Below are 27,447 nucleotides of genomic sequence, written 5' to 3'. Positions count from 1 at the left end.
AGTAGTAATGGAATAGTGATTTTTTAATGATAATTGCTTATGTATAACTTCTGTAGGGGAAAAGGGAAAATTGCACTATGAACTTTAGAAAGAAACAGTGGTGCTTAGAAAGTACAGGCTTATTATATTTTCTCTAATGAAGTGAATGGTTATTTATAAAAAGAAATATTATTTTGACCTGTACACATTCATTTCTACCATATAGTTTCATAGCAGCTATTAACAGAGCAAGAGAAACCTAAAAAAAATACTAAATAAACTATAAGGGAAAAAAATGATAGAGCACTGATCCTGTGGTTCATTAATGGGCTTCATTAAATAGGAACAGACTTTGAGGACCAGAGACATTAGACGTTTCTTGTTCAGGAAACAACTCTGGGTTTTGTGTATCAATGCCATTATTTTTCTACAAACTGGGGGTTTTTTTGCAAGCACTTTCCTGTACAGTGTTTCTTTTCTTTCTGCTTATACTCAAAAGGAAATGACAAGACCCGTAAGACATGTCTGTATGGTCTTTCTGCATTTGCCGTCGTATTTCAATACCTGTGTGCTATTATAGAGGCAAAATACTTTGTACACAAGGGAATAATACATTGAATGGTAAACATTCCTTTCTGTGCTGGTGTTTTTTTCCAAGTTTCAGGTTCCTTGTTTGATTGTCCCATGCAAAAGGAACGAGGGAAGGCAATAATGTTGTTTACTCCATGTAAACAACATGCCCTGTTGTAAGCCCTGCCCCAAGCCCGCATTGGAGTCTGTGGTCCAGGGGCCCTCCTGGGGAATGGCCACGGCCATCCACTCGTGCCCTGCCGGTCGGATAGACTGATGCTTCCCAATTTCTGTCTGGAGGAGGAATGGCCCGAGGTACAGAACTTACACGAGCGTATCTCAGAGGTGCCCCGTGCGCTACTCGGAGGTGCCTGGTGACTGGCTGGTGCAGCCATCCACGCACCAGGAACATCCCTTGCCATGGGATGATAAGGGAGCCAAACAGTTCATTTTGCAAATGTTTTGAAGGATGAGCTGGGATACTGGCCCTGGCCCACAACACTAGCAGTGCTATTTAAGGAAATCTGTGAAAAAAATCAACTTTTCTAAGTTTGGAAAAAAGTATCAAATATACAAGAAAATTCAGGTAGAAGAAATTTGGGTTAAAAGGAAGCAAACGTGGGGACTGGCTCCCAGGAGTACAACCAAGTAACAAACTGTAGCCAGAGTCTTACATCACCTCTGCCCCAGAGGCTGCAGGTAAGAGCGAAGAAGTTGTATTTTTCTGTCCTCCCTTGTATGTTCCTCTTGCTTTGTCTCAGAAAATGCAGCAGATCTCTTAGAGCTGGCAGCTCCAGCCTTTTTCAGCTTCTATGTTTTTAATCCAAAAGGAGAGAGGATACCTTTCTCATGCTGTCTAAAACACTGTCAGATGCAGAAAACAGAACATGCAGTATTTCAAAAGCTTGACTCTCAGTTTAAATGACCAGTATCTTAAAGGTGTCTTTCTTTTCCATCATTTATCTTTAATAAATGATTACAAAGGCTTTAAACATGGGCTGCTGTGGAATTAAGCCAACAGGGGGTCTGTGCACAGCCCCTGAATCATATTTAACCTCCCAGCCCTGTATAACGAAAGTGTCATTTTAACACTTTAGATGCTTAGGTCCAGTTATTCTATGAAAATTACAGCGTTCTTCTTCAGCCTTGTGTGGCCTATCAGGACTAATTGCTCCAGAGACAGACGTGATTGCTTCATCTCTTCAATGTTCCCTTCTGCCCCAATAATAGGCATTATTTCTGTAGAAAAATAAAATGCATTTTCTTGAAGGCTGTTCAAGAAACTCACATCTCAAGAAGCTAGTCTTAAATCAGGACATTTGCTAGAAAACCTTCTTCTGCATAGCCATGCTTTGACAATCGTATTGAAAAATGGGGAGAGGCAGAAAAGACCGAAGAGGGCAGTCTGGGCTTGAAACAATTTTCCACTGAGGCACTTCCAGACCCGGTCTGTTGGCTCTTTCCAACACAACTCCTCTTCCCAAACAGACAATTGAGGGCTGACTTAGAGAAAGCATTTCTGCCGGGGAAACAGTGTTGAGGCGAGACAGTTCTTCTATCTACCAGGCAAAGGCACAGAAGTTCAACCAAACCCAGGAGTCATTAACAGTTGAAGCAGCTCAGCCCACATGGTAAGTTCTCCCATCTCTTGAACTCTTCAAATCAAGAACTCTCCAAGTCAAGTCTTTTTAAGAAATACATTCGAGTTCATCCAGAAGTCACTAACCTTAGTAGCTGTTGGTCGTTTAGTGGGAGGGGACGAGTCCCTTTGCGGTACAAATTCCTGGAGGCAGCTCTCCAGCTTGCATTGTGCAGGAGGAAGGAGCCAATGCCCAAAAGTGGTGCCTGTCGGTCTCACTCTAGTATTTTCCAAGTAATTTTGCCTGTGCTGGAGTAATCCAGGCAATTGGAATTGTAGCTTTCCAGAAGCAGGTTTAGTTGACAAGTTTCTGACCTCTCTTCGCGATAGCGAGATGAAGAATGCTGAGAAGTTATTTTTGGCCTTCACAGAAGAGTCTGAGTTTCCACTTCAAAGTTGGCTTAATTTTTCAGCTATTTTATATTACCAAACATAAGGGACAGTTTTTGAAAAATCAAAACGAGAAGAGAATAGTGGTTTGACCTAACCCATATGCTTTTTATACTTTATTTCCAGGGGGGTGGTGGGTGGTGTTTGTTTGTTTGTTCCAATTAAAAAAAAACAAAACAACCTGTGAAATTTTCCTTTAAATGACTTCTGCCTCTCTCTAGTTATAAATATTACTTCTGAAGCATTTGGAGACATGATCTGTTGACTGTAAGTACAGGGACATCTGATGTAGGTACCATTTCAAGCTGAGGGAAGGTGGAAGTGCATTTCTCCTTTGTGAAGCTGATTCAGGTCCTTCAAGGCAGTGGCTGGATATGAAGCGCAGAGGCTGAGGACGTGCACATCAATCCATTCCCATCAGGAAAACCTCAGTTCTGCTGGGAGCGTAAGAGCCCAGATGGTTTCCACATTACGTCTCCTCGCAGGCTCGGGCACATGCCTAGCTTTAATGCTCCTGCTCAATCTGAGCCGCCAGCAGCGATATCAAGCTGCAGCTACTTAAACATTTGTTGGTCGTCAGTGTCTCCATCTCTGAGAAGACAGTGTGAGGACAAGAGCCAGAAGTCTGGAGTAATCGCTGAATACAAACCCCTTTGTATGCAGGGCAGAGGGTGCAGGGGGAGGCAGGGCTCTGTGAATTTTCTCCCTTAAAATCATTACTTGGCTCCACTCATATGCTTATAATTTCTTCATCCTTCTTTAATCTGTGACTACATTTCAGATGAGCAATTAAATTAATCAGGTCTTTGCTGCATTGTCCTTTACTAATCCATCCTCGCTGGCTTGCTGACCTTTCTCTTTGAAGCTATTCACTGCTTACTGCCTGCCTTCCCCCACCCCCACGCAGAAAGGAGTATTTGCTGCGAAATGCTTTAATTGCATAGCAGGGAAGTGGGGATGGCTCCCTGCAAACTGGCAAGAACAAACGTGTCCAGGTTAGCCGCTGTGCAGGCAGACCTGCTGTAAAGGTCTTAGTGATGGGCAAATATGAGCAGGGGTTTATTTGCTCCCATGCCTCTGTAATCCCCCCTGCAGGCATGAGTGAAGCCGCCTACAGCAAAGGATGCAAACAGGTACCAGATGCTGCCAGGGGCTGGAGCTCTGGCCTCATGCATGGATTGGGTTCCCTGGATGAAGTTGTCTCAACTTGAGGTCTCAGATTTGACCAGCCCTTTGTGGCAGGGGCCAGATTTGTGGTGTTGAGAGCATACAACTGTGCACTTGCCCCTGAGGCTGGCGCCTTGCCGGAGCTTAGCTAGAACAAACATGTACCCACTGGTGGCAATCTAGCCCTGCTTGAGAAAATGCAGCTACAGATAAAACGTACCCGCATTAGCTGAACTGGCAAATAACTGAGCTCTGAAATAATAAACCGCATATGGCGCAGGCCAAGCTGCTGGAAGGAGGCGTAGTTCAGCAGCTGCCACGGAGGTTTGCTTCCTGGCAGCAGCAGGGAATAACACGGTCAGTCTAAGCCTTGCCTTGTGAGAGCAGAAGCCAGTGGCCTTTCTTCCCGTCTGCGCTGGGGCTCAGCTGCTGAAAGACTTTGCTGTCTTCCCCTGTTCTTCACTGCTCCCTTCCCGGGGGATCCCTGCGCATACCAGGTCTCTTCAAATCCTGGTGTCTCAGGGGACAATCCAGCTAGATCAGTGGCACAGATGATCTAAGGAAACCTCGGCCAAGGGCATTACAGCAGACCGCTCTGCTGTCTCTCACTTGAGCTGCTGTCCCCATCCAGCTGGGGCAAATGGAGAGATGCTGCCCTTCAGATACATTTTTTTAGAGATGTTCCTAAATTCTGCTGACTGAATTGCATTAAGTGGGGTGTCCTAAAGTCCTTCCAACAGCTCTTGTCAACATCTACAGCTTCATCCCGCTCTACGTGGAAAACACAGCGGGTATGCCTTGTGCTGGTGCGTAGCTCACCTGGAATAACCCCTGAGAACTGCATGCCCGCCCCGGGAGAGGCTGCCTTCCTCAGGTGCCTGAGGTCATCTGATTATATCCTCCTCTTCAGTTTTCCTCCACCTTGTGCAAGTGGTATGTGAAGCTTTCCAGATATGACTTGCATTCAGATTTCATTAATGGTATTTTCCCATTCCTACTGGCCTGGGCCTTTCAAGAGCCTAAATGTAGGCAAGCATTTAACTTGGGAGTACTGGAAGCTTTAGACAGCAGGCAGGTCCTGGGCTGTTGGCCTTGGCCAAAGAAATGGTATCTCCAGCAGGTAAAAATAGGGCAAATGTAAAACCTGACAACATCGGTGGCCAGAACAGCAACCATTTCTGGCATCTCAGGGACCATAGACATAATTTTCTGAATTTTCCCTTATAGCAGCTACCTAGCTTCTGCCTGATTTGAGCTACCACCCGCCACAACCACTGGCAGTCTGGTTTTGTCAGGTATCTCACTCCCCTATTTATCAGCAGGTTTCAATCTTGCGAAACGGGAAGAAAAAGGCTATTTTCTTTTTCCCCAATGAGAAGAGACAATAAAGCAGCTTTAAAAAAATAAATAAAAGGACCTTTCCACCCGTGGGATGGCAAATGCATGATTAATGTGAGGGACCGAATAACATCTGTGGTGCTTCCAGTGCCGTTGCAAGCGAAGGGCAGGATGGCTTCACTCCTGACAGCTCACCTCCTGCCTTGGCTGCTGACACTTGCCTCTCTGCGAGTTACCCCGAATAGGTTTGGTTTTTTTCATCTTCAGGAATGGTCCTGAGAAGTAAAAGTAGCATGGAAGGAGTGTGAATTTACAGCATAAAGCAAATAATTCTGCTGGATCGCGAGACAGCTCTAGGGATTGAGCGGGGGATAGTAGAAAATGACTTGTTGCTATAGCGCAAGGAGGTTTTGTGCAAATTGGCAGAGCCCCCACTTGATTGCTTTGTTTAGCCTCAAATTGAGAAGCATTAAGGAACTGCATGAACCAGGGCCATCCACCACCCACCTCTCCTCAAAGAGAGAGGCAAGGTAGAGCTGCGCCTGGGGAGTCTTGAGCTTGACAGCAAAAAAATCCAGTTCTGGGAAAAAGCTGCAGCGCTGGCATTTTGGGGAGCGAGTAACAGCCTGCAAGGACGAGGAGGGGGCTGGGAGGTGAGCAGGAGGGAGGGGAGCGGGGCAGCACCCGGGATGCGCTTGGCGCCCAACACAGCCCGCGCCCCAGTGCCGACACTTTGCCACGCCGGCACCAGAGGCCGGGGGAGCCTGGGGTCCCTCCAGCACCCTAGCAGTGCGTGGCCTGCCCGGTTTGAGAGGGGCTGGGGCCTTTTATTTTTTTTGGGGGGGGGTAATCTTTATGTATCCACTTGGCTCCGCGGTTCGTAGCAGGTGCTCCTCTCCACAGAGTGGGACTGGGCTGCAAGTTTTTATTGGTGTGGACTCCAACTCCCAAATGCTATTTACGGGGAAATTGAAGACTGCCTTCAAAATTAACAATAGATGGCTATAAATCTTACTCAGTTACCTAGCAACTAACACAATAAAATCCTAAGGTTAAAAGGAGAAGGGTTATTTGGAGATACCTTGGGGAGCACATAATGGCCATTTGCATTCCTGGGTGGGAGGACAAAAAAAAAAATCCTGGGATATTTACAAATTACTGTATTGATGAAGGAAAAAAAGGTGACATTACTCAGTGCGGTTTTAATCAAAATACCTCAGAACTGACAAATCTAACAAAAAAAAAAGTAGTCAAATGGCTGTGATAAAGAGCACTCGGAAAATGTGTGGCAATCTGCAGAAATAATGGAAGGGTTTTGTTAAGTTGCTAAGCCCACTTTGTTACTGTTTCTGACATCTGAAGTGTGTGTACCGCAGACTAACAGCGTAATAAATGTTCAAAGTGAATTTGACCGGTATGTGCCTGATGGAATATGCCCTACAAAAACCTACGCAGTGCAAAAAAAATTTAAAACTGAAGTAACATAGCATGATTCATCCCGGCCTGGGTTCCTGTTATGCACAGCACAGATTGAAATTCCATATCCCCACCTCAAACTGGGGCTTATGCACAGTCTTTTCTGCCTGCAGTAATTGCAAATCTCGAAGCTGAAATGAACGGAAACACTGAATTGTTTCCCTCCTAAAAGGCCCTCATGAGGGCACGTTTACCCAGGAAGGAGGAGGCTTGGTGGAAGAAATATGCAGTAAAATAGATGCCTGGTCCCTAGCACACTCCTTCAGCAGCTGTGGCACTTAGAGACATTTTTTAAGCCCTCCTTTTGTTGTTGAAAGGCTTCAGACAATAACTGCCTAATAACAATCAGACATTTATTACCTTCAGGGTACTAGACGGCAATAGGATTCACGTTGAGTTGTAATTCACCTGCGCAGGCTGCTGGCAGGAGGAGCCGCGAGGGGACTGACTCGGTCTGTAACAGCCAAATTCACCTTGGCATCGCAGAGGGGAGAAATGTATGGGTCCAGCAGACAAAATGAGAGCTGCTTTCTGCCTTACTCCAGTGTTTTCTGTTGGTGGTACTGCTGCCCCAGTGCTGATGGTCAGGGCTGGACCATAGGAGGCACAGGGGTGTCAGAGCTGATGGAGGGATGCTAAGAGCTTTCTGCAGGTATTTTGGAAGTGATTTCCTAACATGAGGCATGGTTTGCAGGATGGGAGCGCTTGGGGCACTTTCTTGGAAAGACTAGCAAATTTTCCTGGCTCCGTACACAAAAGTGTTGTGTCTTCCAGCTAACTCCCATCCGGAAGTGCTGGGCCAGAGCTGGACGCAGAGACTCCATGGTCTTTGGTGGCACAAGTTGTCCCCGTATTTCCCATCGCCTGGTTGCAGCTGCTGCTGTGGACCTGCAGCTCCTCTTCCTGGGTAGTAAGAACTGCCCACTGGGCGTGGACACAAGTGACTTCACTGCTGCTATTGCTCAAGCTGGTGTCCCAAAGGGGATGGAGGTCACCGGGAGAGCAGAGCCCTAATGGCATCTCCTTTCCTCCACGTGCAGCGGTGGGGCACGCTACAAGGTGAGACTCGGCAGAGCTGTGAGGTTGGGCACATACCCTGCGACCGGGCAAGCAGAACAGCTCTGCAGCAACATGGGTTTCTTCTTTCCACCTTCTGCTGCCAGAGGCTGGATTTGCTTGAAGAAGTGTGTTTATCTGACCAAGAGGCATAGCACAATGTGCATGTTGGACTGATGCTCTGCAGGGCTTGTGACCAGACCTGCTGAGCCACAAGGGCTAACACAGCCTGGGTACGCTGCGGCCACTGCAGCGCCTGCCTGCATCCAGGGCTGCTTTCCTGCACGGATCCCACGACAGCCCCTGCACCACCTACCCCGTTAGTGGGAACTAACGCAGAAGCTGCATTTTACCTTTCCCTGAGCTCTCTGATTTTAATCATAATTATCTCTGTAATATCAGGTACAACAGGGAGCAGGAAAAGAAGAACATTTATGTCACTTCCCTCCTCTCGGCCATCCATAACTTCAAAAGGGAACGGGGTCCTTCTCACGGTGCACGAGTGGAGAAAACTGGGTTTTAAACTGGTTTGGTCATGAGAAGGGCTGGAAGAAGTGTCATCTCTAGGCAGGTTTGGTTGAAACAGAAATGGGAGGGGAAGATGACGTACGGAACAATTTAAGTGATAGCAGAAACAATAATTTGTCAGACAAACTGTCTGGCATATATTATCCACGTGTGTCTGTTTCTGAGCCTATTTGACAGCAGTATCTGACACCCCCCACCTCCAAGCTGAGCCTGTCTCCTCTCAAGATGAAGACCTACATGTTTATAAAAACAAAAATATAAAAACCCCTTTTGAAAGTACCTCTCGTGGTAGCACAGGTAGGGCTGGAGCTGTGTTGCTGTCCCCTGCCCGGCCAGCCATGCCAGGATGTGTGCATCATCCCCTTTGAACATGGTGAGAACAAGGGAGTGGGAGTTTATTTCCTGAGAGATCTTTACTCTTGGCAGCTTTTCTGGGGGAGGAAAGAGAAGAGGAGCATTCAGGCCAGTGAGATAACATCTCCCCTCCCTTTCCCAAATACATCCCAGAGATGATGTTATGGCCTGGCTGTTTCCTTATGTAGATGCAGCATCTGAGCATCCCTAAAATGCGGATCGAGTCCTCCTGACTAGTCCTTCATTTGTCCTGAATGTCTTGGGCCAGAAGGAAACTGCTGTCCCCGTGAGATATTGAGATGCCTAGGAGTCACTAAGGACCTGACTCCATTGGGATCTTTGGTACCTGAATATTTTTATGCCTCTGGGTGTTCATGATTTGCCCAGATTGCCCTCCAGGCACAGCAGGGCAGAAGCAGTGAGCACCCCTCTTATCTGCATCTTCTGCACTCCCAGGCTGAGCCCTCCTCTTTCCTTTCGAACTCACCGGTGCAAGTCTTGATGCTCAGAGCCTTCCTTGCCTTTTGCCTGTGTATCGAGGAGTCGCCCACCAGCGTCTGCAGTATCTATTGGCATGGGGCTGGAGGATACAAGCCGTGTAGGGTGGCAGGCAAGTTTGGTGGCCCCGTGGACAGCTTGGGGTGGAGGGAAGGGACCAACTTGCCATGTTTTAAGAAGCAACTTAGGACCTGCCTCTTCATCAGAAGACTGGAGCCGTGATTCAGCACAGCCACACCTCCAAGGAATTTACCCTCCAACTTTGACTTACTTTTGCTGTTTTAAACTTATAGCAGATGTCCTCACCAGGCCTGTTATTGAGGGCACACAGCATCTCTTGCAACAGCAAAGCAATTAAAAAGGATTTGCAGGTCACCTTTAAAGCATTTCCCACAGCACGTTGAGTCTTGTTATAAGTCCTGTATCCAATAATGCTTTTATTTCAGCAGTTTTAATTGGAGTTTTAAATATTCTGAATCTTATGCAAGACACCCAAAGTGCTGGGGAATTTCAGGCCTTCTCTTGCATAATGCTCATTCACTGAAATCCCACTGACCTTCAATAGAGATAACAGTAACTCGGCACCCTGATATTACTGTATCCGATATTAGATACATATAGATAGGGATGTTTTAATATGAGGTCCAACCCCAGCCTGCAAGCAGTTGCCCACCATGTGATGAAACATGTGTGTATATGAAGATATGGCCTCCTCCCCTGAGAGTTTCTAACATATTCATGCATTCGTATGAGCTGGAAACTGGGAGAGAAAGCGAGAAGGAAAATGATGAGGAATTTTGGCAGAAGGGAGCAATGGAGGGAAGCTGGAGGGTTTCGGAAGGGTGAAAATAGCAACCACAGGAAAACAGAGCAGGGGAGGATGTCAGTATCTTCACACTGGCATGAAGAAAGCCCATGAAAAAGAAAATTTTCTCCATGATAAAATTCCCTGTTCGGTTTTTTTGTTTTTTAAGAAAGCCCAACATTTATGGGAGGAAAGAGTGAAAATCTCCCTGAAACTTTTTGCCTGAGACTCTTCAAAAGGCAACCGCACAGCTCCCAGCCTCGTTTCGGAAGATACAAGTGAAAAATTGACAAAAATGAGAACTGATTAAATGAAAAAAAAGTATCAAAGCATTACGGTTTTAACCAGCTGTGAGGCAGAAAAGCAAAGGAACAAAGAGGCAGGGAAGGAGATGACAGGATCTGCGAACAACCGCAACCACAGGGTGAAGCTGTGAAATGCTAATGGCGAAGCTGCTCCTTCCCCACTGGGGACGGGTTTCCGAGGACCCCTGTGCTCCGCAAAGCGTGTTTGCTGCTCCCCCTTCTCCCCGTGTTTCGTTTTGCTCTGCCTTGTGCCAGATGTGTTGTTTGATTGCAAACCCCCAGGGGTACGGGCTGGTTGCTGGCCGTGGGGACTCCTTTGTAGCGTGTTGTATAAGTGACAAGAGCAGGCTGATGCATGGACTGCCCCACGGCTCCCGGCCCCACGGCTCCCGGCCCCGCTGGCCCACGTGTAGGTCTGGGAGGACCGCGAGTTCCAGGCGTGTAACAGGTGCTTTGTGTCCCGGCCCGGCATCTCAGGCTACAAATATATTTCACATGACTGTGTTTCTCCTGCACCCTGCTAGTGTTTGTGGGCTAAATCTGTTCTCCGTGAGGAGGGGAACAGACGCCCAGCAGGAACCCGGGCTGTTTGCTCCCTGCCTTTGGTTACGCCAGTAAGAGCCCCCCGTGCAGCACAGGCTGCAAGGTGCTCAGAGCTGTGACTTCAGCGCGTGCCCCTTCAGCGCTGCAGCATCCCATCTCCGGTCTTTTGGAGCTCAGGGTTTTATTAACACTCGTGCTCCGGAGAGTTACACGTGCAGTGCACTGCCGGGCAGAGCTGGCCGAGCGCTGTGCTCCCCAGTGCGGCGGGACGACAGGCAGTGCCGGGGAGGGTCGTTAACTCTGAAGCGGAGTGATGACAGCAGGCGCTGCGGTGCAGCTGGGCGGTAGGAGCCGCCGGCCCGGGGCGAGCCGGGGCGGGGGGGAGCGGTCGGGCTCTCCCGGGGCGGTGCCTGCCGGGCCGAGGGGCGGGGTGAGGGGGCGGGAGCGCGGCGCGGCGGAGGGGCGGCCGCCGGGGGGGCGGGCCGGGGCGGCCGCTGCCGCGCACTCGGGCTGGGCTGCGCTCGGCTCCGCGGAGCGAGGCGCTGCCATGTTCGGTCGCGGCTCCCGCAAGCGGCTCTCCGGCCGGTCGGTGAGTGCCGGGGGGGTCTCCCTTCACCCCCCGCCCCGTCCCGGCGGGGTGCTCACCCCCGCCCCGCTCCAACCTGTGGCTCCGTCCCGCCGCCCGGCTGCGCCCCCGGTGCGGTGCGTGTGTCCGTCCTCCCCCCGCCACCCCCGAGCGTCCCCCCTCCAGCGTCCCCCCTCCAGCCCCGCCGTGCTCCCTCCCCTCCTCCCAGCCGCGCGCGGGTACCCCCTTTTCCCACAAGTACCCCCTTTCCCCCGGGCGTGCACCCCACCCCTAGGTGCGTGCCCCCTGTCCCCCAGGCACCCCCTTGTCCCGGAGCTGGGGGGCTGGGGCTGACCTCTGCGGTTTGTTGCAGCTGACGGCGTCGGGGGAGCCGGAGCGGGGCCAGCCCTGCACCACCTGCGGGGACCAGTGTCCCGGCTTCGCCCTGCATAAGTGGAGGTAAGGCCCGGCGAGACCCCGGTCCCATCGCCCCGTCCCCCCGAGGGTAGTGGGACCCCGATGGCTCTCCCTCCGGCTCTCCCTTCGCAGGGTTTGGGGGCTCCCTCCCAGCTCTGTGCACGTTCAGGGTGCAGATGGGGCTTTTTTGGGGAGCACTTGTGTTGGTCTGGAAGCGTTGCCCACCCTGGCTGGTGGTTCTTGAGACACGGGTGGGTTTTTCAGCCCCGCCGAGCAGCACGCAGGTGTGCCTGTGCCACGCAGGATCCAGACCCGGGACTGGGGTAACAGGTTTGCTAATTGCCACCTCGCAGCCGGTCCGCTCCCCGCTGCGGTCAAGGGTTCATCCTGCTGTCCTGGGTCGTGCCGGGGGCTGAAGCTGCCCTTGCCCGGTGGGGACAGCCTGGGCAGGCTGGGGTGGGTGGGAAGGGGGGGGATCGGGGCAGAAGGGGGACCTGGGTGGTTTGCGCCAAACCACTGCGTGAAACTCCTGCCTCTCCCTGTGACTCCACAGTGGGGTTTATCCCCCCTCAGTGATGCCAAGCAGAGGTTTAGCTATTAAAATGGATGGGGTGTGTGTAAAAATGAACAAGTATTTTTGGCTATTTCTGTTGTGTCTCTTTACACAATGGACGGTGCTGGTGCCTATGAGGCACAGCGAGCCCTGGCCTCATGCTGGATCAGCTCCTTCTCCCCTCCCCACGTTGTGCTGTCTAGAAATGAGTTCCTGCTCATGGGCGATCTGGGACTTGGCGATATTAAATCTGGGCTGTGGGCTCTGGGAGCTGGTGCACAGACTTAGTAGGCCAGGGAGCCCTTGGCGACCTTTTAACCTTATTTTACGGGGTATACCCTTTTCTCCAGCGTCTGCCACGCTTAGCGCTCCTCCCGGCTTCTGCCCTACTTCTTGGAGCTGCGTCTCAGCAGATTAAAGCACAGGTTCAGAGCAAGGAGGGGGACTGATTTATTTGCATTGAGTTGTACCTTAAGCTTCAGCCTTGCAAATCATCATTCCTGATGGCATTTGCTCTGAGGTGTGGTGGGACGGGGTCTGTGGGCTGAGGTCTGCCCCGAGGGATGCGCAGCCGCAGGTGGGGCTCGCCGTGGTCCTCCAGCCTGGCCCTCCGCAGGTGCCGGTGGCACATCCAAGTGCACCATGTCCCACCTCAGACCTTCAGAAGGTGAAGGTGTCTCCTCCTGGGCTGCAGGAGCTGTGGTCTCCTGACACCCTCCCCGTAATCTGAATCTGCCACGTGTGCTTTAATAGATTTATAAGGCCACACCTGAGTTGTCTTCTTTTTGGGGCTTATAAATGCTTTCCCGAGCTGTCCCATGTTTCCTCACACCTGAAGTTTGGGGTAGCAGGCATTGTCGCAGAGGCACTTCATGATGCTTAGAACTGTCAAGGAGAACTTTCAACTGTAGGATAAGAAGAAAAGGGGTGGTCACCAAAGCTATTTCTCCTCTGCTCCAAGGACTTACGAGGTGCTGTGGTTTGAGTTTTGTGATGTCAGAGGGTGCAACTATCCAGCAGCTTTTGAAAAATTAGGTGAATTTTGATGGCATCCCGTCGAAGGCCAAATGGCCCAGCAGAAGAGGCACCCAGCTACTTGGGGAGCGTCAGGTGAGAGGTGGTGTGGTGGTTCTGTTCAGGTTGCGCCCTCTGCACCGGCACGCTGTGCCTCTTGCGCCGGATCCTGCAAATCCCTGTGTGCAGGTGGAGCAGGAGGCTCCAGCCTGCCAGGACCACCCGTAGCTGTCCTCTGGCAGCCCTTTTCTGAGGGACCCAGGACACGGGCAAGGATTTTGGATAAAACTGCGTGGATTGTTCCAGCAGCCTTTTCTCGGGAAGGAAGGGGTGCCTCCCCCGGGGCAGGAGAAGGATGGGGCCCTGTGGGTATGGGTGGGGGTCAGCCCCCAGGGGCATTGCCGCTTGTGTGCTCCGGGTGTGCATCCTGCTGAGCGGGCAGGCAATGCCAAGTTAGACCTTACACCAAGTTACCTTACACCGGGGTCTGAACAAGCTGAGAGCTCTCCTGCACATGCATTCACATTTAATTGCCTTGATATAAGAGTAATTAGGCAATTAAATAAAGGCAACCTATTTGCCAGAGCACAATAGAGAGGAAGCACATTCATTTTTTACTAGCCGGTGGTCTATTAAGGCCAGGGACGTGTAAGCAGACAAATTATTAATAGTAGTTTTGTAGGTTGAAAATACGCTCAGGAGCCTGTGCCCTCTGCGCACGGGGCGGTGTAGCCCGTTCCTGCTGGGGATGCTCACTGACACCTTAATGTGCAGTGAGATTGGAAGAAAACAAGGGTTTGCAAAGAAATCTGCAGATTAAGGATACAAACCCAGATCAATTAACCACTAGAGATTTGTAAGCCTTTTTATAATCCTTTAATAGCAGAGTTTTGCTGATAAATGTAAGTGGGTCTTTTTTGCTTCAAAGATGGGAACTGGTGATGTGCTTTAGGGAGAAGGAAGAGAATTTGTAAGCTTGCAGGCACTGAAACCGTTGCTGATACAGGCATTATTGTATATGTAACTATGCAAGACTGTATTTCCTAGTTACCTGTGATTTTAGGTGTGATCTGTGCAGCTACTCCATCAAGCAGGCAAATTGCTTTATTAGACGCCAAAGATTTCTGTGCCCATACGTTCCCTTAAAAGCCACTTCTCTCAGATGGGGAGATGGCTTTGAGTGTTGGTTGAATTTATCATTCCTGGAAGCACATGCATACTTCCTGAGCCAGGGAAAACACTCGAAAATAAATTGTATTCTGCAGAACTGTTTTCTTTTCAGAATAAAACCAGTCTCTGTACTGTAGGTGATGTGCAAAAAGATGATGAAAGAGGATTGCTAAGTAATTAAAAAATGTCCCTGGTTTAAGAGCTTGTTTTTGAATCGTCTTAATTTTGCTCTGAAATTATAATCTCAAATTCAAGGTAGTGGGTGAATTTGCTGCAAAAGTGTCAGCATATTTAAAACTATTTTGGTGGAAGCAAGGAATTGAAAGCACTCTGTGTTACAGACACAGTTAAACTGGAGCCCGCTGCCTGCGTCTTACCCCCTCGAAGCTGTCAGACCTCCTGTGTGCCACGGACCTCTGCCTCTTGTTGTAAGGCAGAAATTCAATTTTCAGTTTTAAATCATTTAGCCCCGAAGAGGAGAAAGTAAGTGGTTTGTCTGAAAAGACTGAAGACTGAATTCCATCATCCTTGGGCGTGAAGTCTGCGAGGATGCGGCTATCAAGCTATAACTAGTATAACCCCCAATTTCTCATGGCCTGAATGGCAAACTGACTCCTTCCTCTAATCGCATCGCTTTCTTTTACAGTAGGTTGTCAGTAAAGTACATAAGGACTGAAATGTTCATCTGTGTGGGCTGCGGTCCGGAGGATGGAAATTGGGTGTACATAACAAAATCCTCATTAATACAGGTCAATACTTGAAAGGTGGCTTTGTGTGGAAGAAGTGAAATCAAATTCAGTAAAAATCTCCCAACGCCTTAGGAGCCGGGTTGCTGTTTTCTAATCAGATCTGCATTACATTAAACTGTGTGCCATTCAGCTTGTTAACAAGCTTTGGCATTAAATAAAGCTGTCACTGGAGTTTGGTTCATTTTGAATGAATAGCCATTAGGAGTGTCTTTTGCATAATGTCTTGCAGAGAAAAGCCTGCGAGGGAGGTGGTCCGGGAGGAGGGAGGGGAAGGGAATTTATAACCTAGTCCTGGTGCAATTAGTGTGAATACGCAAACCTTAAAGGTGACAAATGGTTGGCAGCTCCAGGAAGGGAGCGAGTGGCTTTTGCTGCTGTTAAGCCTACTGGGAAGAACTAATTTTGGATTTACTCTGGGCGAAGTAAAATTACAGCCTTAGTACTGTATTTAAAATAGCGGATCCTTCGTGTTGGGAGATTGGCATGTGTTTAGCACACAGAGGCATGGTTTGTTTGCTCCTTGAGAAAGCCTTGCAAAAAACGATACTCTTGCAATTCAACAGACGTTGCTGTTCCCTGCTCTCTACCTTCTCCTCCAAAACCACCAGCTAAACCATAGATGTAGGACACCTAAATCTCAAGAACGTGTTTGAGCTCTGGTTTGAGGAGGGGGGACGTACCACCTGGTTTGCAAAGCCTGCAGAGGCAGTGGCATGCGGCTGATTTCAGAGGGAAGGCATTCAGATGCTGTGACAGATAAGATAATTTTAAAAATAGTGGCTGAAAACCTTTGGAGAAGTCTTTGTTGCCATAGTTATTCTTCTCGTTTGCAGAAGCATTTAAATAACAGTAATAAACATGACATAAAGACAAAGACCGGCTTACTAGGTTTTTTCTTTCAGTGTGAGATTGTGTTTTACGTCTTTTCCTGGAGTCTCTTTTTTTCTTTCATATGCTGTGTAATCTTTGTCCCTCGAAATCACGTTTTGGTGGGGAAGAGATCTGCTTCTCTTCATGCATCCCTGTCACACATCACGGTCTTAATATCAGCAGCGTGTGTTTGTACAGCACGTAATGCCTGGCCCTTACCTTCGAGGGCAACTATTTACATGACTGTTGACTTAATATTCAGTAATATTCCCTAATAACAAGTGAAGTCTTGGTGCATACAATTGTTTTGAGCGTTTATTTGTTTCCATAACTCAGCATCTCGCTATAATCTACCGTGGCCAGTCCCACAGAAGTCTGATCGCATCTGGCCTTGTTGAATCTGGGAGCATCTGCAAGGACAAACTTTCCAGCTTTCCAGGAGAGACCACCTGGAGATCCCAGATGATACAGGATCAGCCCAAAGGGTTGCGATTGACCACTGGATCACAAAAACCTATGGACAAGGCTAAGCTGATGGACAAGGAAAAAGAGGAGATGTGTGTTGCGAGATGGTGACCTGGTAAATGATGTGGTTGACCAGAAGCCCAGAGGTATTTGAGGTTGCTGGGTGGCGGTGGATAGGTCGCTTTGCAACTCCCGTCTCTGCCTTGTTGACTGTAGGCAGGGAGTTGCTAGTGGCAGTGGATGTTTATTTTCTTCCTGTGTTTGTCCAGTTCCCAGTGCTCTGGACATTATCTGCTCGTGTGTGGCGAGCAGCAGACAGGACTGTCCGCGCAATGAGAAACTCTCCGTGTGTTTGCAGCCTCAATCTGCGTTTGCCTGGGGCTGGCCCTGCCCGCAGGAGGGATATCCCAGCAGGCACGCGTACGCATCCCGGGGTGTGTTTGGGTCTCCGGTTTGATGCCTAGTGCCTCATCCAGGGAGTAGAAACAGTAATACTTGTAATGCAGCACGTGAACGAATAACACCAAATTCTGAAGCATTTGTTTCTACTTTCAAAAAAAAAAAAAAAGTACAGATTATTGCTTCCATATGTTTTCAGCATTTTTCGTAGGTTATGTATCTTTCACACACACGCTCCCAGCTTTTCCCTTTCATGAATACCATGCTTTGTGCCTCTCTGTCCTTTAGGATTCAGATATTCCACACTTCCTTGCATGTTTGTTTGAAAGGCTTTGGAGATGTGAGAATAGCAATACCTTATCTTGAATGGGCTTACGCTCGCGTCGCTGCCGTGGCGAGCTGCACTGGGCCCAGGGGGTTTTATCAAGCTTTTCGTTTCGCAACGAGGAACCTGCTGCAATAGGCAAAACTCGGCCGGTGTGGTCCATCCTGGTGCGGTCCATCCCGGTGCTCCAGAGGTGAGTCCCTGAGGGACCACGGAAGGGACAAGCAGGCTGCTGTCCCCAGGGGACCTGTGCCTGTCCCCAGGGGTGGGCGAGAGTCACCTGTCTCCCGAGGATGCTGTTGTCCTGGTGGAGGGGATGCAAAAAAAAAATCAAAGGTGGGTTTTGTCTGCTGATTTTAAAGCCTTTCACAAATGGATTGGTATCGTTAGCTTGTTTTTAGTGCGGTGTGTTTGTTTTGTGGGGTTTTTTAGGTGTTTTTTTGTTGTTGTTGTCATAAGCAGTTCAGAAAGGAGAAGTCATTCCCTGCCAGGTTACTGATTGACAAAGTCAGTGTCCTTCAGCCTCTGTGCCCAGGGTGATTTGGGGTGGGCGGCTGCTGTGTGCACTGAAGCTCAGCTCGGGAGGATGCTGGAGCATGCACTTTGCTTGGCATAAATGACTTCAGCTGTCCTGTTTACTTACACCTCTGAGATTAAGCACTTGTGTAAGTGTTTGAAAAACCAGGGTCTACTTTTTCTTTGAATTTTCAACCCCTGTGGCAGTAGGGAAAGAGCAGGGTAACTAGTGATGGCTCATGCTGCTGCCACCGTTCCCACGGTGTCTCTGCTGAGGGGCAGCCGGGCCATTAGGATGGGAGTTTGGGTGGGTTTGAGAGTAGGGATCCCCGTGAGGTTTTCAACTTTGTCCTGCCCTGGGACAATCCATCTTTATATAAGTGTCGAGCGCACAGTTGCATTTAAGGGACTCCCAACCAATTTTTTGGCCTGTCCCTTCCACATCTTCATGCCCTGCTGCTGAAACAGCACTTAAACCAGACAAGACTGATAAGGTATCCTGTTTGTGTTGGCTGGGAGACACGATATCCACTTTAACAGAGCATTACAATATTGGAGGCAGTGTTGTCCCTGGCAAAAAGCCTAAAATAAATTCTTTAATTTTTTGTATGCGATGTACAAAAGAGCAGGTGACGTAGGTACTTGTATCCGGGCAAGCCCGGGGAGCCTGTTTGAAGTCCTTTACAAGCCACTCAGGATTGTATTGCAAGAACTCAAAGGAGTTTGAGACACTTCTTGATTAAATTTCAGCTGAACACAGAGCCCTAGTCTGCAGCTACTGTAACTGGAGTTGCTCTGCTGCCGGGCTCTGCCCCGCTCCATCGCAGCTGAGCTGCCGGCAAAAGCCAAAAAAGCAGAATTTCTCCTAGAGGGAGTGCAGCATGGGTACATTTTCTGTCTGTTTTGAAGCAGCCTTGTGCAATTCTAGTTTTGTGAATGGGGTGAAAAACCACTAATAAGCTGTTGCGGGTTTTGGGCTGGTTTGGGGGGGTTATTCTGTTTCTGGAGTGATCGTGAACAACACTGATGATGGAGTGGGCAGAGCAGACAAACACCGAATTCTGACTTGACTTGATATTTTACTCCTAGACTAAACAAATCTTTTTAAAAGTTGGTGGGGTTTTTTTGCACTAAGTTTTTGGAAAAATGACTACAGCTGCTTCTTGGTATGCAAAGAGTGAAATGTTACCTGCCTGGTGTGAGCGAGTGGGGTTTGCCATCCTGAAGGCAGAACGATGGCCGCGAGCACTTCCCGGCTCCTCGGCCGTGGGGCTGTGCTGCCATGCACCGGCAAAGCACAGCTTCCTCACGGAGCCTTTCGGGATGGCATTGCCCAAGACAGACCCACAAAACTCAGAAGCGGGATGGATTGGCTTGCAGTGGGGATCTCCTTCAAGCAGACATCTGTCAGTGCTGGAGGCTGCGGTTACGGATTTGGGTGCCGCGTAGGATGTGATTTAGTGGGATGTGGTGAACTGATTTAACAGCTCAGTGCTGCTGGATGCGTAAGGTCCTGAGCTCCCTGTGCATCCCCCCAGAGCTCAGGGTAATGGGTTAAATCGGTCATTGAAGCCTCTGCTGAGCTGATGAGAGGGAGGAGGTGGGAGATGAAGGGTTACATCGGCCCCATGGCACGCAAAGCCAGGCTGTCATCCCTGCCCTTGGCATCCCCATCTGCTTATTGAGTTTTGCTGCCCTGCCGCAGCCTCATCCCTCTCGGTCCTCCTTGCTGGCTCCACAGGAGTGCACAGAGTCTGCTCTCCCTGCAGGATGTGTCCCACCAACCCCCCGGAGAGTGCGGAGCCCCTGCGGTTGCGATCGCCTGCCCAGGGCGCGTGGCACGTGTTCGACGGGGAGAGAAAACTCCTACTTCTTTAATAGAGGGTTTGCAACAGGCCTTTGTCACGAGTGTGGTGCGGCGTGAAAGAAAAAGCTCCCAGCCACCAATTTGGAAAGAAAGCCAAAATGGGTGGATAAAGGCTGGTACCCGAGACCCTCAGCTGGAGGGGGCCGGGGCGCAGCTATTTGGCTGACGCCCGCCGAGCACTGCCCTCCTCTTTGTTGCTTTCTGCTGTAGAGGGCTGTTCAGTGCTTTCAAGAGTTTTTCTTGGGTTTTGTTTCCTTTCTGTTTGCCTTTAAAAAGTCAATCTGCAGTCTTTTATTTTTTTCTAAAGACATTTCCCCCCCTCCCCGCCCCCCCACCCAGTAATCCATTCTTATTACACCACTGAGTCACTCTTCAAATAATCAATTGCGTTTTCATTGTCTGGCTTGTAAGTCTATCACCGAGCTTAAGGACAGCCAATAGTATCAGCTGAGACCTTTGGCAGATGGTTTTGCAATTCGTGATGCTCATTTGGATATTTGCTTTTTTCTCCGATGAATAATCTCCCAGCCGTGGTGGGGGAAAGCCGGGCTGGGGACTCTTCCCCGCGTGCGCAGCATCTCTGCGGTCGCTATCTAATGTTGGAGGAATTTGTAACATTAGCAGAATTGTCTGATGTGAGGAAAACTAATTTTGGGGTAAGCCTCGCGAGCATGGCTGTAAAGAGCCTTTTTCTCATGGGCTGTCATGTCCTAACGGGCTCCGGGCATGCATCAGTGCAGCCCCGAGGTGGCTGATGGCCAGAGCCTTTCTCAGGTTCACGGATGCTAGGGTTGAGAGGCATATCTAAAATTCAGGGTGTTCCTCTCTGCTGCTGGAGAGGCCGTTTCTTCCCCTGTGTGTGGCTCTTTGCTCTCCGCAGGGCCCTGATGCCAGCTTAACACTTCGAGAGCTAAGTATTACAATTATTATTCTTACTGCAGAGGGAGGCACTTTGTACTCAGCCATCGCAGCAAATATTTCATCCCCTATCAATTGCCCTCGTGGAGATGCTGCTGCCACGGTGATAAAAGACATAATGGCTGCTCTTGCTGATAAGGGGAGTATATAAATATAATTATTGAAATCCCTACGCAGAGCCTGTGGATGGATGGAGGAGAGTCCCTCGCCCTGCGAGGGGTTTCTCTTGCTCCGGAGCCCGGCGGGGAGAGCAGGAACGCTCGCCCCAGTGTGTTCCCTGCCGGCTGCAGTTCCTGGCAGCCGAAATGGGAGCTGCTTGGCCACAGCTGTGAGCAATTAGTAAAAGATGTCTTCCCCCCCCCCCCCTTATTCCCCCCCTCCACTTTCTTTCCTCCTCCTTTTCTCCTTGAAACCAAGCCACGGGCCGTGGGGGAGCCGGGAGGAAAGCCTTGGGTGTGAGGTGCTCCTGGGCCAGCTCGGAGGCAGCCGGCACTCGATGCGGTCGCAGCCCGGTAGCGGGGTGCAGGTCTAAGGATCCAACCCAACCTTGCGGGAAGCGTACTGCAGCCAAGGAGCCAGATATTATTTAGATCAAGCCAACAAAAAAAATATTTCCATGGCAGCAGTAACCATAGGAAACCTCCCCAGCGTGTCTTGGGTGGGTCCTGTTTCTTTGCCTTCAGCTGTTTGTTTTGCAAGCGGAGCAGCAGTTGCAAGCGCTCCGTGCCCGCGGTGCCACCAGCAGTGACTGGTGAGCCCGGCTGTCCCCTCTGCAGGCTGTCCCCAGGGGCTTCGGCAGCCAGACTCCGGGATGCATCACTGCTCCTGGTTTTCTCTTGCACTCTAGTTGGTAAAAAGATGCTTTCAGAGGCTTCTTTAGACGCAGTAAAGTCTCAAAGCCACCTTTTTACCTTGTGTCAGCTTACAAATGCATGTTTGATCCTTAAATACCCAAGGCATGAAAGTGAATTGGCTCCCAGGGTCCAATTCTTCTTCCATTCTATAGCGTCTTAGAAAGATGCTTTTATATTCCCTCTGGCTCAGCTAGTGATGCTTGGCCTTCAACCAAGATGGGGAATCTAGGACAAGGATCCCTGAGAATAGCAAGATGAAAAGTTGTAAAAAATACCAACATTTTGTTGGGAAAAAATGCTGGTAAAAGATTTCATTTAAAAACATAAACTGCAATATTTTTGATCGGCTTCATGTAGACACATTTACAGGAGGGCGTAAGAGGAGGCTTGTTTTCCTGGGTACTGCCTCCTCTAGGAAATCCAAGCTGTGAAACGAATACAAATGCTGGAAATGGAGAGGTTTTTCAGTGAGTCACTGGAAGGGATGGGGAACCAGTTGTGCTGGTGTGGCTGTGGCAACCAGCTCATCGACCGACGGGGACAGGGTGGCTGCGTGGGAGCACCTGGGGTCTAGGCATCACTGGAGACTGCACCCATGGGTGCTCCGACCTCACCAATCCCCTCCCGCCCTCCGAGGGCAGTGTGGAGGTGTGCCCACATAGCTTCGTGGAGCAGATGGGCCCTGCTTGCGGAGCCGAGGTGTTGCACAGAGACAGGTTAAAAAAAGACGACGTCTTCTGCGGGAGCATGAAGCAGAGGGAGGAAAAAAACCATAGTGATGGCAGTAACTGGGACTTTGATGTTTGTGTACCATGCGGTGCTGCTCTGTCCTTCCCAAGCCGTCGGCTGCTTGTCGTGGCAGGGTTTGCTCCATGGGGGTAGACCTGGTCAGTCTTTGACCCATCTGCCTTGGGTACAGGTGGACCCCTTTGCAGGGGTTGTTGTCTCGTAACCTGCCCTGACTCTTTGCAGATGATTTAATCCCTGTTTTTGCAAACCCCACAACTCTACAGAAGTCAGGCTTTTGCTTAAGGTTACGTAACATTTGAAGAATTGGCAGTGGGGCAGGGACAAGGCTGATTCCCTTTCTCTTCTTGCCTGCCAAACAAATGGGAACGCTCATCATGGAGCTGCGCCCATGCCATATTAAATCTGTGTTTGGTGCCATAAAGGCCATGTGCTGGAAATGCAGCCCCTTTAAATGTCAGATTTGAGGAGAGCTAGGACGTGAGAAGACAATAAAAGTTAATATTCTTAAGTCGGGTTTGTGCAGTGTAGCTCGGATTTTTTAATATCAAGTGCATAGTTTATTACAAGATGTAGAGCTTTCAAATACATATATTTGAATATGTTTTAATATTATCTTTCCTTCCAGTAGCAGGAACAATGCCGCTTTACAAAAGAAAAATGATTTCATGTTGCCATGTGATAGTTTCAGCTTGTACCTCTAATAGATGTGCGATCTGCTGAACTGTGAAGGCTATCTGATAAATGCCTGAATAATAAAGCTATATTGTTTGTTCTGATTTCCCTTTGCTATTTTCAAATGTATAAATAAAACATTTTCACACTGTACCCTGCATAGTTCCAGCCCAGACTATTTACTTTCTGCTGATGCAACCTATAGGAGCATGAATCTTTCAGTCTGACAGGAGATATCTTGTGGCAGTAGTATTGTATGTTGCGCTCAAAATGATCAAACGTAATTTTAACAAACATTTTGTCCAAAGTAAAGTTGTAAGTATTTAAAAAAAAAATAAATCTTTTTAAACAAAGAAGCATTTGTCTACGTGTACAGCAGAGGGCAGTCAGCATCGCTGTGCTGGGAGGCTGCTGCTCGGGGCTGCCTGAATTATATTTTGCAGAAATGAAATAGTCTGTGTGTGTGTTTGCTTATATATGTGTGTGAATGTGTATATAAAAAGACACAGGGTGGCATATATATAAAAATAATCCTAGCACATAATATAAAACTTAAATATTCATAGTGGTTGCTGAAGTTGGATGAAGTGCATGTTGTGTTGATTAATGCTCAGCCTGGTGTTATGCTGAGCTTCGGAGGGGATTGCTGAGAGGGGAAAACGAAGAGGCCCCAGCTAGTGAAGGGTTTCAATCTTCATCTTCCTTGCAAAGACACAGAGTCTGGAGACATCTTACGACATTAGGAACTACCCCAAGTCAAGGAAAGGTCTTGAAAGACGGATAATATTGGCGTATGCAGAATTACGAGTCCTTCCTTCTAGAAAAGAAGCAGCATATCTAGGGGGTAGGGGGTTTTGTGCTGGAGTTTGCAGTGCTGTGTTCTCGTTCCCGGCAGCACCAAAGCTGGTGGAGTTGCAGGACTGTTGCCAAAGTACTTGAGATGATTCTTATCCCCACCTTAGAAGTTATCAGCTGTTTAAGAAAACTTAAAATACTGAGTTTGGTAGATGGAGCAGGAAGCAGCCCTGGCCCCAGGGGTGAGGCGGCAGGGCTGGACGCTGGCTGGAGCATCGTTAGTTGGAAGATGAAGCACCTGCTTGCTAGTGAGGGACCCCATCCTGCAGGTACAGAGATGTGTGCTTAATTGTCCAGAGCCAGTCATGGAGACTGGGGCCTCACCTTGTGCAATAAGGTTTTTCCAACAGAAATGGACTTTTTTCTTCTTTTTTTTTTTTTGTCCCTATAGCTAATTGCACAGACAATATCAAGACGGGTTTCTCATTGAACTCTTAGTGCACCTTGTTTCTTTTAAGAGGGAATAAAGAACTCCAATGCCAAGTCCGTGCTCAGCTTTTGGCTTTGTTGTGGTACTGTTAAAATATTCAAGGCAGCTGGATTTTGTGCCGCGCTTTGGGCAATGTGTTTCCTGGTGAAACCATAAGATGCCATGCTGAATTTTCAGATTTTAGTCATTAACTTGAGAGGAATTCAGATTTCCTCTGTCTCCCCCAGCAAGCTGCTTGGATTGGGCTTAATCTAAATATCTCAAAGCAATGCTCCTGCAAGAGGCTGAAAGTGTCAACACTGTTGTATAAAATACAGGGCCAGTAACAAGAGTGAGAGGGCATGTGGTTCAAGATAACCAGTTTATGCAAAATACACAGCTGGGTGGATTTTGCTGCTGCGTATCTGTGGACTGCAATGATCAGAGAAATATGGAAATGTTGGAGGGGCTTTACAATAATGGGCGCTAATTAAGATGAAATGGATTTGGGTGGTAGGGAGTAATCCAAGATTACAATAATAGGTTTTTTTTAAAATAGCCCCTGCTATTTGGGAGGGCAGCAAAGGTCCTTGTTATACGGCTTAAAACAGCCTCTCCATAGGATTGTTGCAAGCAGTGTTCACCCTTGCCTGTTTATTTCACAAGGGCTTGGTACAGCTAAGACATGAAATATGTGAATAATTTCAAGGGTACAAGCTGGCCTGCGTGCTGTAAAGCACCTTCTCACTAGGATAAAAATGCTGTTATATTGATGTGCCTGGATAATTGCTTTTCTGGAGGTCTCGCTGGAGCTGGGCTCTGGGAAGAGGTGTTCTGTTCCGTTATGGTGATTCCTGCATTGCACGTTTTGAAGCTGTGAGAACAGCCTGCTGCTGCCACCACCAGTTAGATGCTCCTGCCTGGGCTGGTGGGCTGGGAGGTACCAGGAGAACGCTGCTGGGAGTGAACCCTTGCAGCTCTGGGACTGGGACCAACACCAAGATGCAACACCACAGCCTGGACTGCAGGACCGCGGTTCTGCCCCACCGGCTTCAGGTTTTTGGGCAGGAGCAGATGCGCGGAGCCAGGCACGTTGCTGCTTGTGCTGCTTGGCTTTTCCTCTCTTGTAAGGCTTCACTGGTCTTTTTTCAGTGCTGACCGTGCCACAAAGCACTGGACTTAACACACCGAGTGCTTCAGGCACCTGGCTCACTTGGGAAATGATGGTTATGAAATGTTTTGCAGAAGCTTGTTGTCGTTAAAGGAGATTTGGCAATGCATAGCTCGAAAGGCTGCGCTTGTGGGCAGCCCAGCCTCGTGCTGGAGACTGGCGAGCCTTAGGACTCACCTTAGCCAATGTCAATAGAAATGAAACTACTTAAATACACAGTTAAAATATGTTGTTATGTTAGCATGTGGACCTCCGTGCAAGATTGCTCTTTAACTGTAGCCATTAAAGGACCCCCATGGAAGAGGTATAGGAGGCTGGTAAAAAAATTTCCCAGTCTTAACCGCTTGTTTGCTGCCAAGTGGATTTTGGGCTGCGGTGAAAGGTACCTGGTTTTGGGGTATTTCTATCCAAAACCTTGTAGACAGTAAGAAGAAACGGGTTAAAAAGATGCTGTGTGCTTCCTTTCAGGTGATGAAATCCAGCTGCCCCATTTGCTGGCTTTTCTCTTCCGTGCTTTCACGCGTGGTGCCCAAGCCGTGGTAGCAGAGAAGGTTGTTACCGATGGCTAGCACGTCGTTGTGGTTCAGATTGGCTGTCTTCCTGGGCTTTTCCAGATGATCCGGGAACTTGAGTAGTTCATAAAAGGAGCGAGTAGCCAAATGGACCAATAAAAGGAGTTTGTGGAAAGGCCCAATATATTTTATGAAGAAAGAAATGGATCCTCTAATGCGAGGGTTGTGTCTTGTAAAATTTTGCAGGGCTGCTAGCGCTGTTAAACGCTGGTTTTCTGCTCCAGCCGCTCGCTTCAAGCGCACGCAGTGACTGTCTAAGCTTTCTTTTTAGCCTGAGCTCTTCCAAGCTTGGGGTGAAATCGTGGCCCTGGGGAAGTCACTGGGAGATGTGCCATGAATTTCCCAGAGACCTGGAAAGCGATCTTCAGTGCGAGACCTGTGATGACAACCTTTGAATAAAAACTGTCTGGCCTTTGCGGGGCGTTTTAGGCAAGGTAAAATACAGCTTTACATGTTCTTAATGCTCTTCAATGGCAACAACTGCAGCTAGAAGGCCAAAATTTGGCCTGGCCGTTCTCGCTGGGAAATGCCTTCGTGCAATCCAGGAAAAGTTAAGCCATTTGGATGTGAGCGATGGATGAGTTTGCAGCAGCGGGACAGTGCGTGCACACACGGCGTTTCTAACCGTGGTAATCCAATGAGTGAAATTTCAGCCCAGCACAGAGGGCAAGCACAAGGCTGATCAATGATTTAAGTTGCCCCCCAAGCTGTTTAAAGGGCTTGAAGTGGGCTGTGGCGCAGGGAGCTCGGGTGCCCTGCCAGCTTGGGTGGATTTCACGCACCATCCGTAGCTGCGGAGATCTCATCTCCCCGTGCTGCCCTGAAGCCCGTAGGATGGGGAGGCAGCAAACGAGGCGCAGCATCCTTGGAGACTGAACCCCTTCGTATCATTGAAGGGACAAGCAGGGAGTTGCAGGAAAGCAGAAGACAGGGATCTTGCTACCGATTCAGCATTTTATATGTCTGTGCAAAGGAGTGTCTGCAGCTTCGACCTCGATGCTACCTGACCTGTGAGATTTTTAACTAAATCTTCTTAGTATTCTCCTTGTGCAGTTTCAATTTATTCCGATGGACTGCAGAGGTGTGGTGGTGTTAAAGCTAGGCTTGGATTTCGTAGCTGATAAAAATTTGATACCATTCTTCTATCTTGGCCCCAAAGGGCAAAGCTGCAGAGCTCAGCTAATCTTATGAGATCCATGTCTTTTTGATCTGGCAGTTCCTGAGAGCGGTTTCTTCTGTACCCAGACTTTAAAATGGGGCAAAATCCCCATTTCCAACCTGCAATTAAAATTTGGCTTCATATCCAATTTCTCAGCTCCTAAATGCTGAACAGAGACAAATTTCGGACTGTGTCCTCTCTGCGAAATGACAATGCGTGCCGCTGTGTGGCCCTTCACTGAGCCAGGGTTGGGGTGACCCCGACCACAATCAACTCTAAGAGAAGGGTCCAGAATTTAAAGAAATGGCATAACATTTCCCAATCACTGGAAATCTTTATGGTTGAGGGGGGTTACTTTTGGAGGTGGCTTGGTCATTCCCAGCTCTGGGGAGCTGGCTGTGCTGAGCTCTCCTCCTTGCTGGGGATGCTCAGCTCCCCTTCGGCTTCATGGGAACACGACGGTGTCTCCTCTCAGGGATAGTGATGCTCAAAAAAATACGCTGTGGGGTTGGATGAAGCGCTGTGCAGA

The 27,447-nt window shown here is 49.0% G+C and overlaps 1 protein-coding gene across 2 annotated transcripts in view; it reads left to right on the top strand.

The window, feature by feature from the left end:
* The first annotated feature begins 11,174 nt into the window (after window positions 1-11,174).
* The window catches only part of PRICKLE2 (prickle planar cell polarity protein 2), a 110,490-nt gene continuing 94,217 nt past the window's right edge, over window positions 11,175-27,447 (top strand). Inside the window, exons 1-2 of one of the 2 annotated variants that reach the window (XM_076346571.1) lie at window positions 11,175-11,237; window positions 11,587-11,672. In XM_076346571.1, the coding sequence (XP_076202686.1) occupies window positions 11,196-11,237; window positions 11,587-11,672 (128 nt within the window). In that variant the 5' untranslated portion in view covers window positions 11,175-11,195. Of the gene's footprint in view, window positions 11,238-11,586; window positions 11,673-27,447 lie in introns of those variants that run through there. The other variant, XM_076346574.1, reaches the window with a different exon arrangement.

Source organism: Aptenodytes patagonicus, chromosome 8, assembly GCF_965638725.1.
Source record: "Aptenodytes patagonicus chromosome 8, bAptPat1.pri.cur, whole genome shotgun sequence".
Taxonomy (NCBI): domain Eukaryota; kingdom Metazoa; phylum Chordata; class Aves; order Sphenisciformes; family Spheniscidae; genus Aptenodytes; species Aptenodytes patagonicus.
This window is presented reverse-complemented; position numbering and strand designations above follow the sequence as displayed.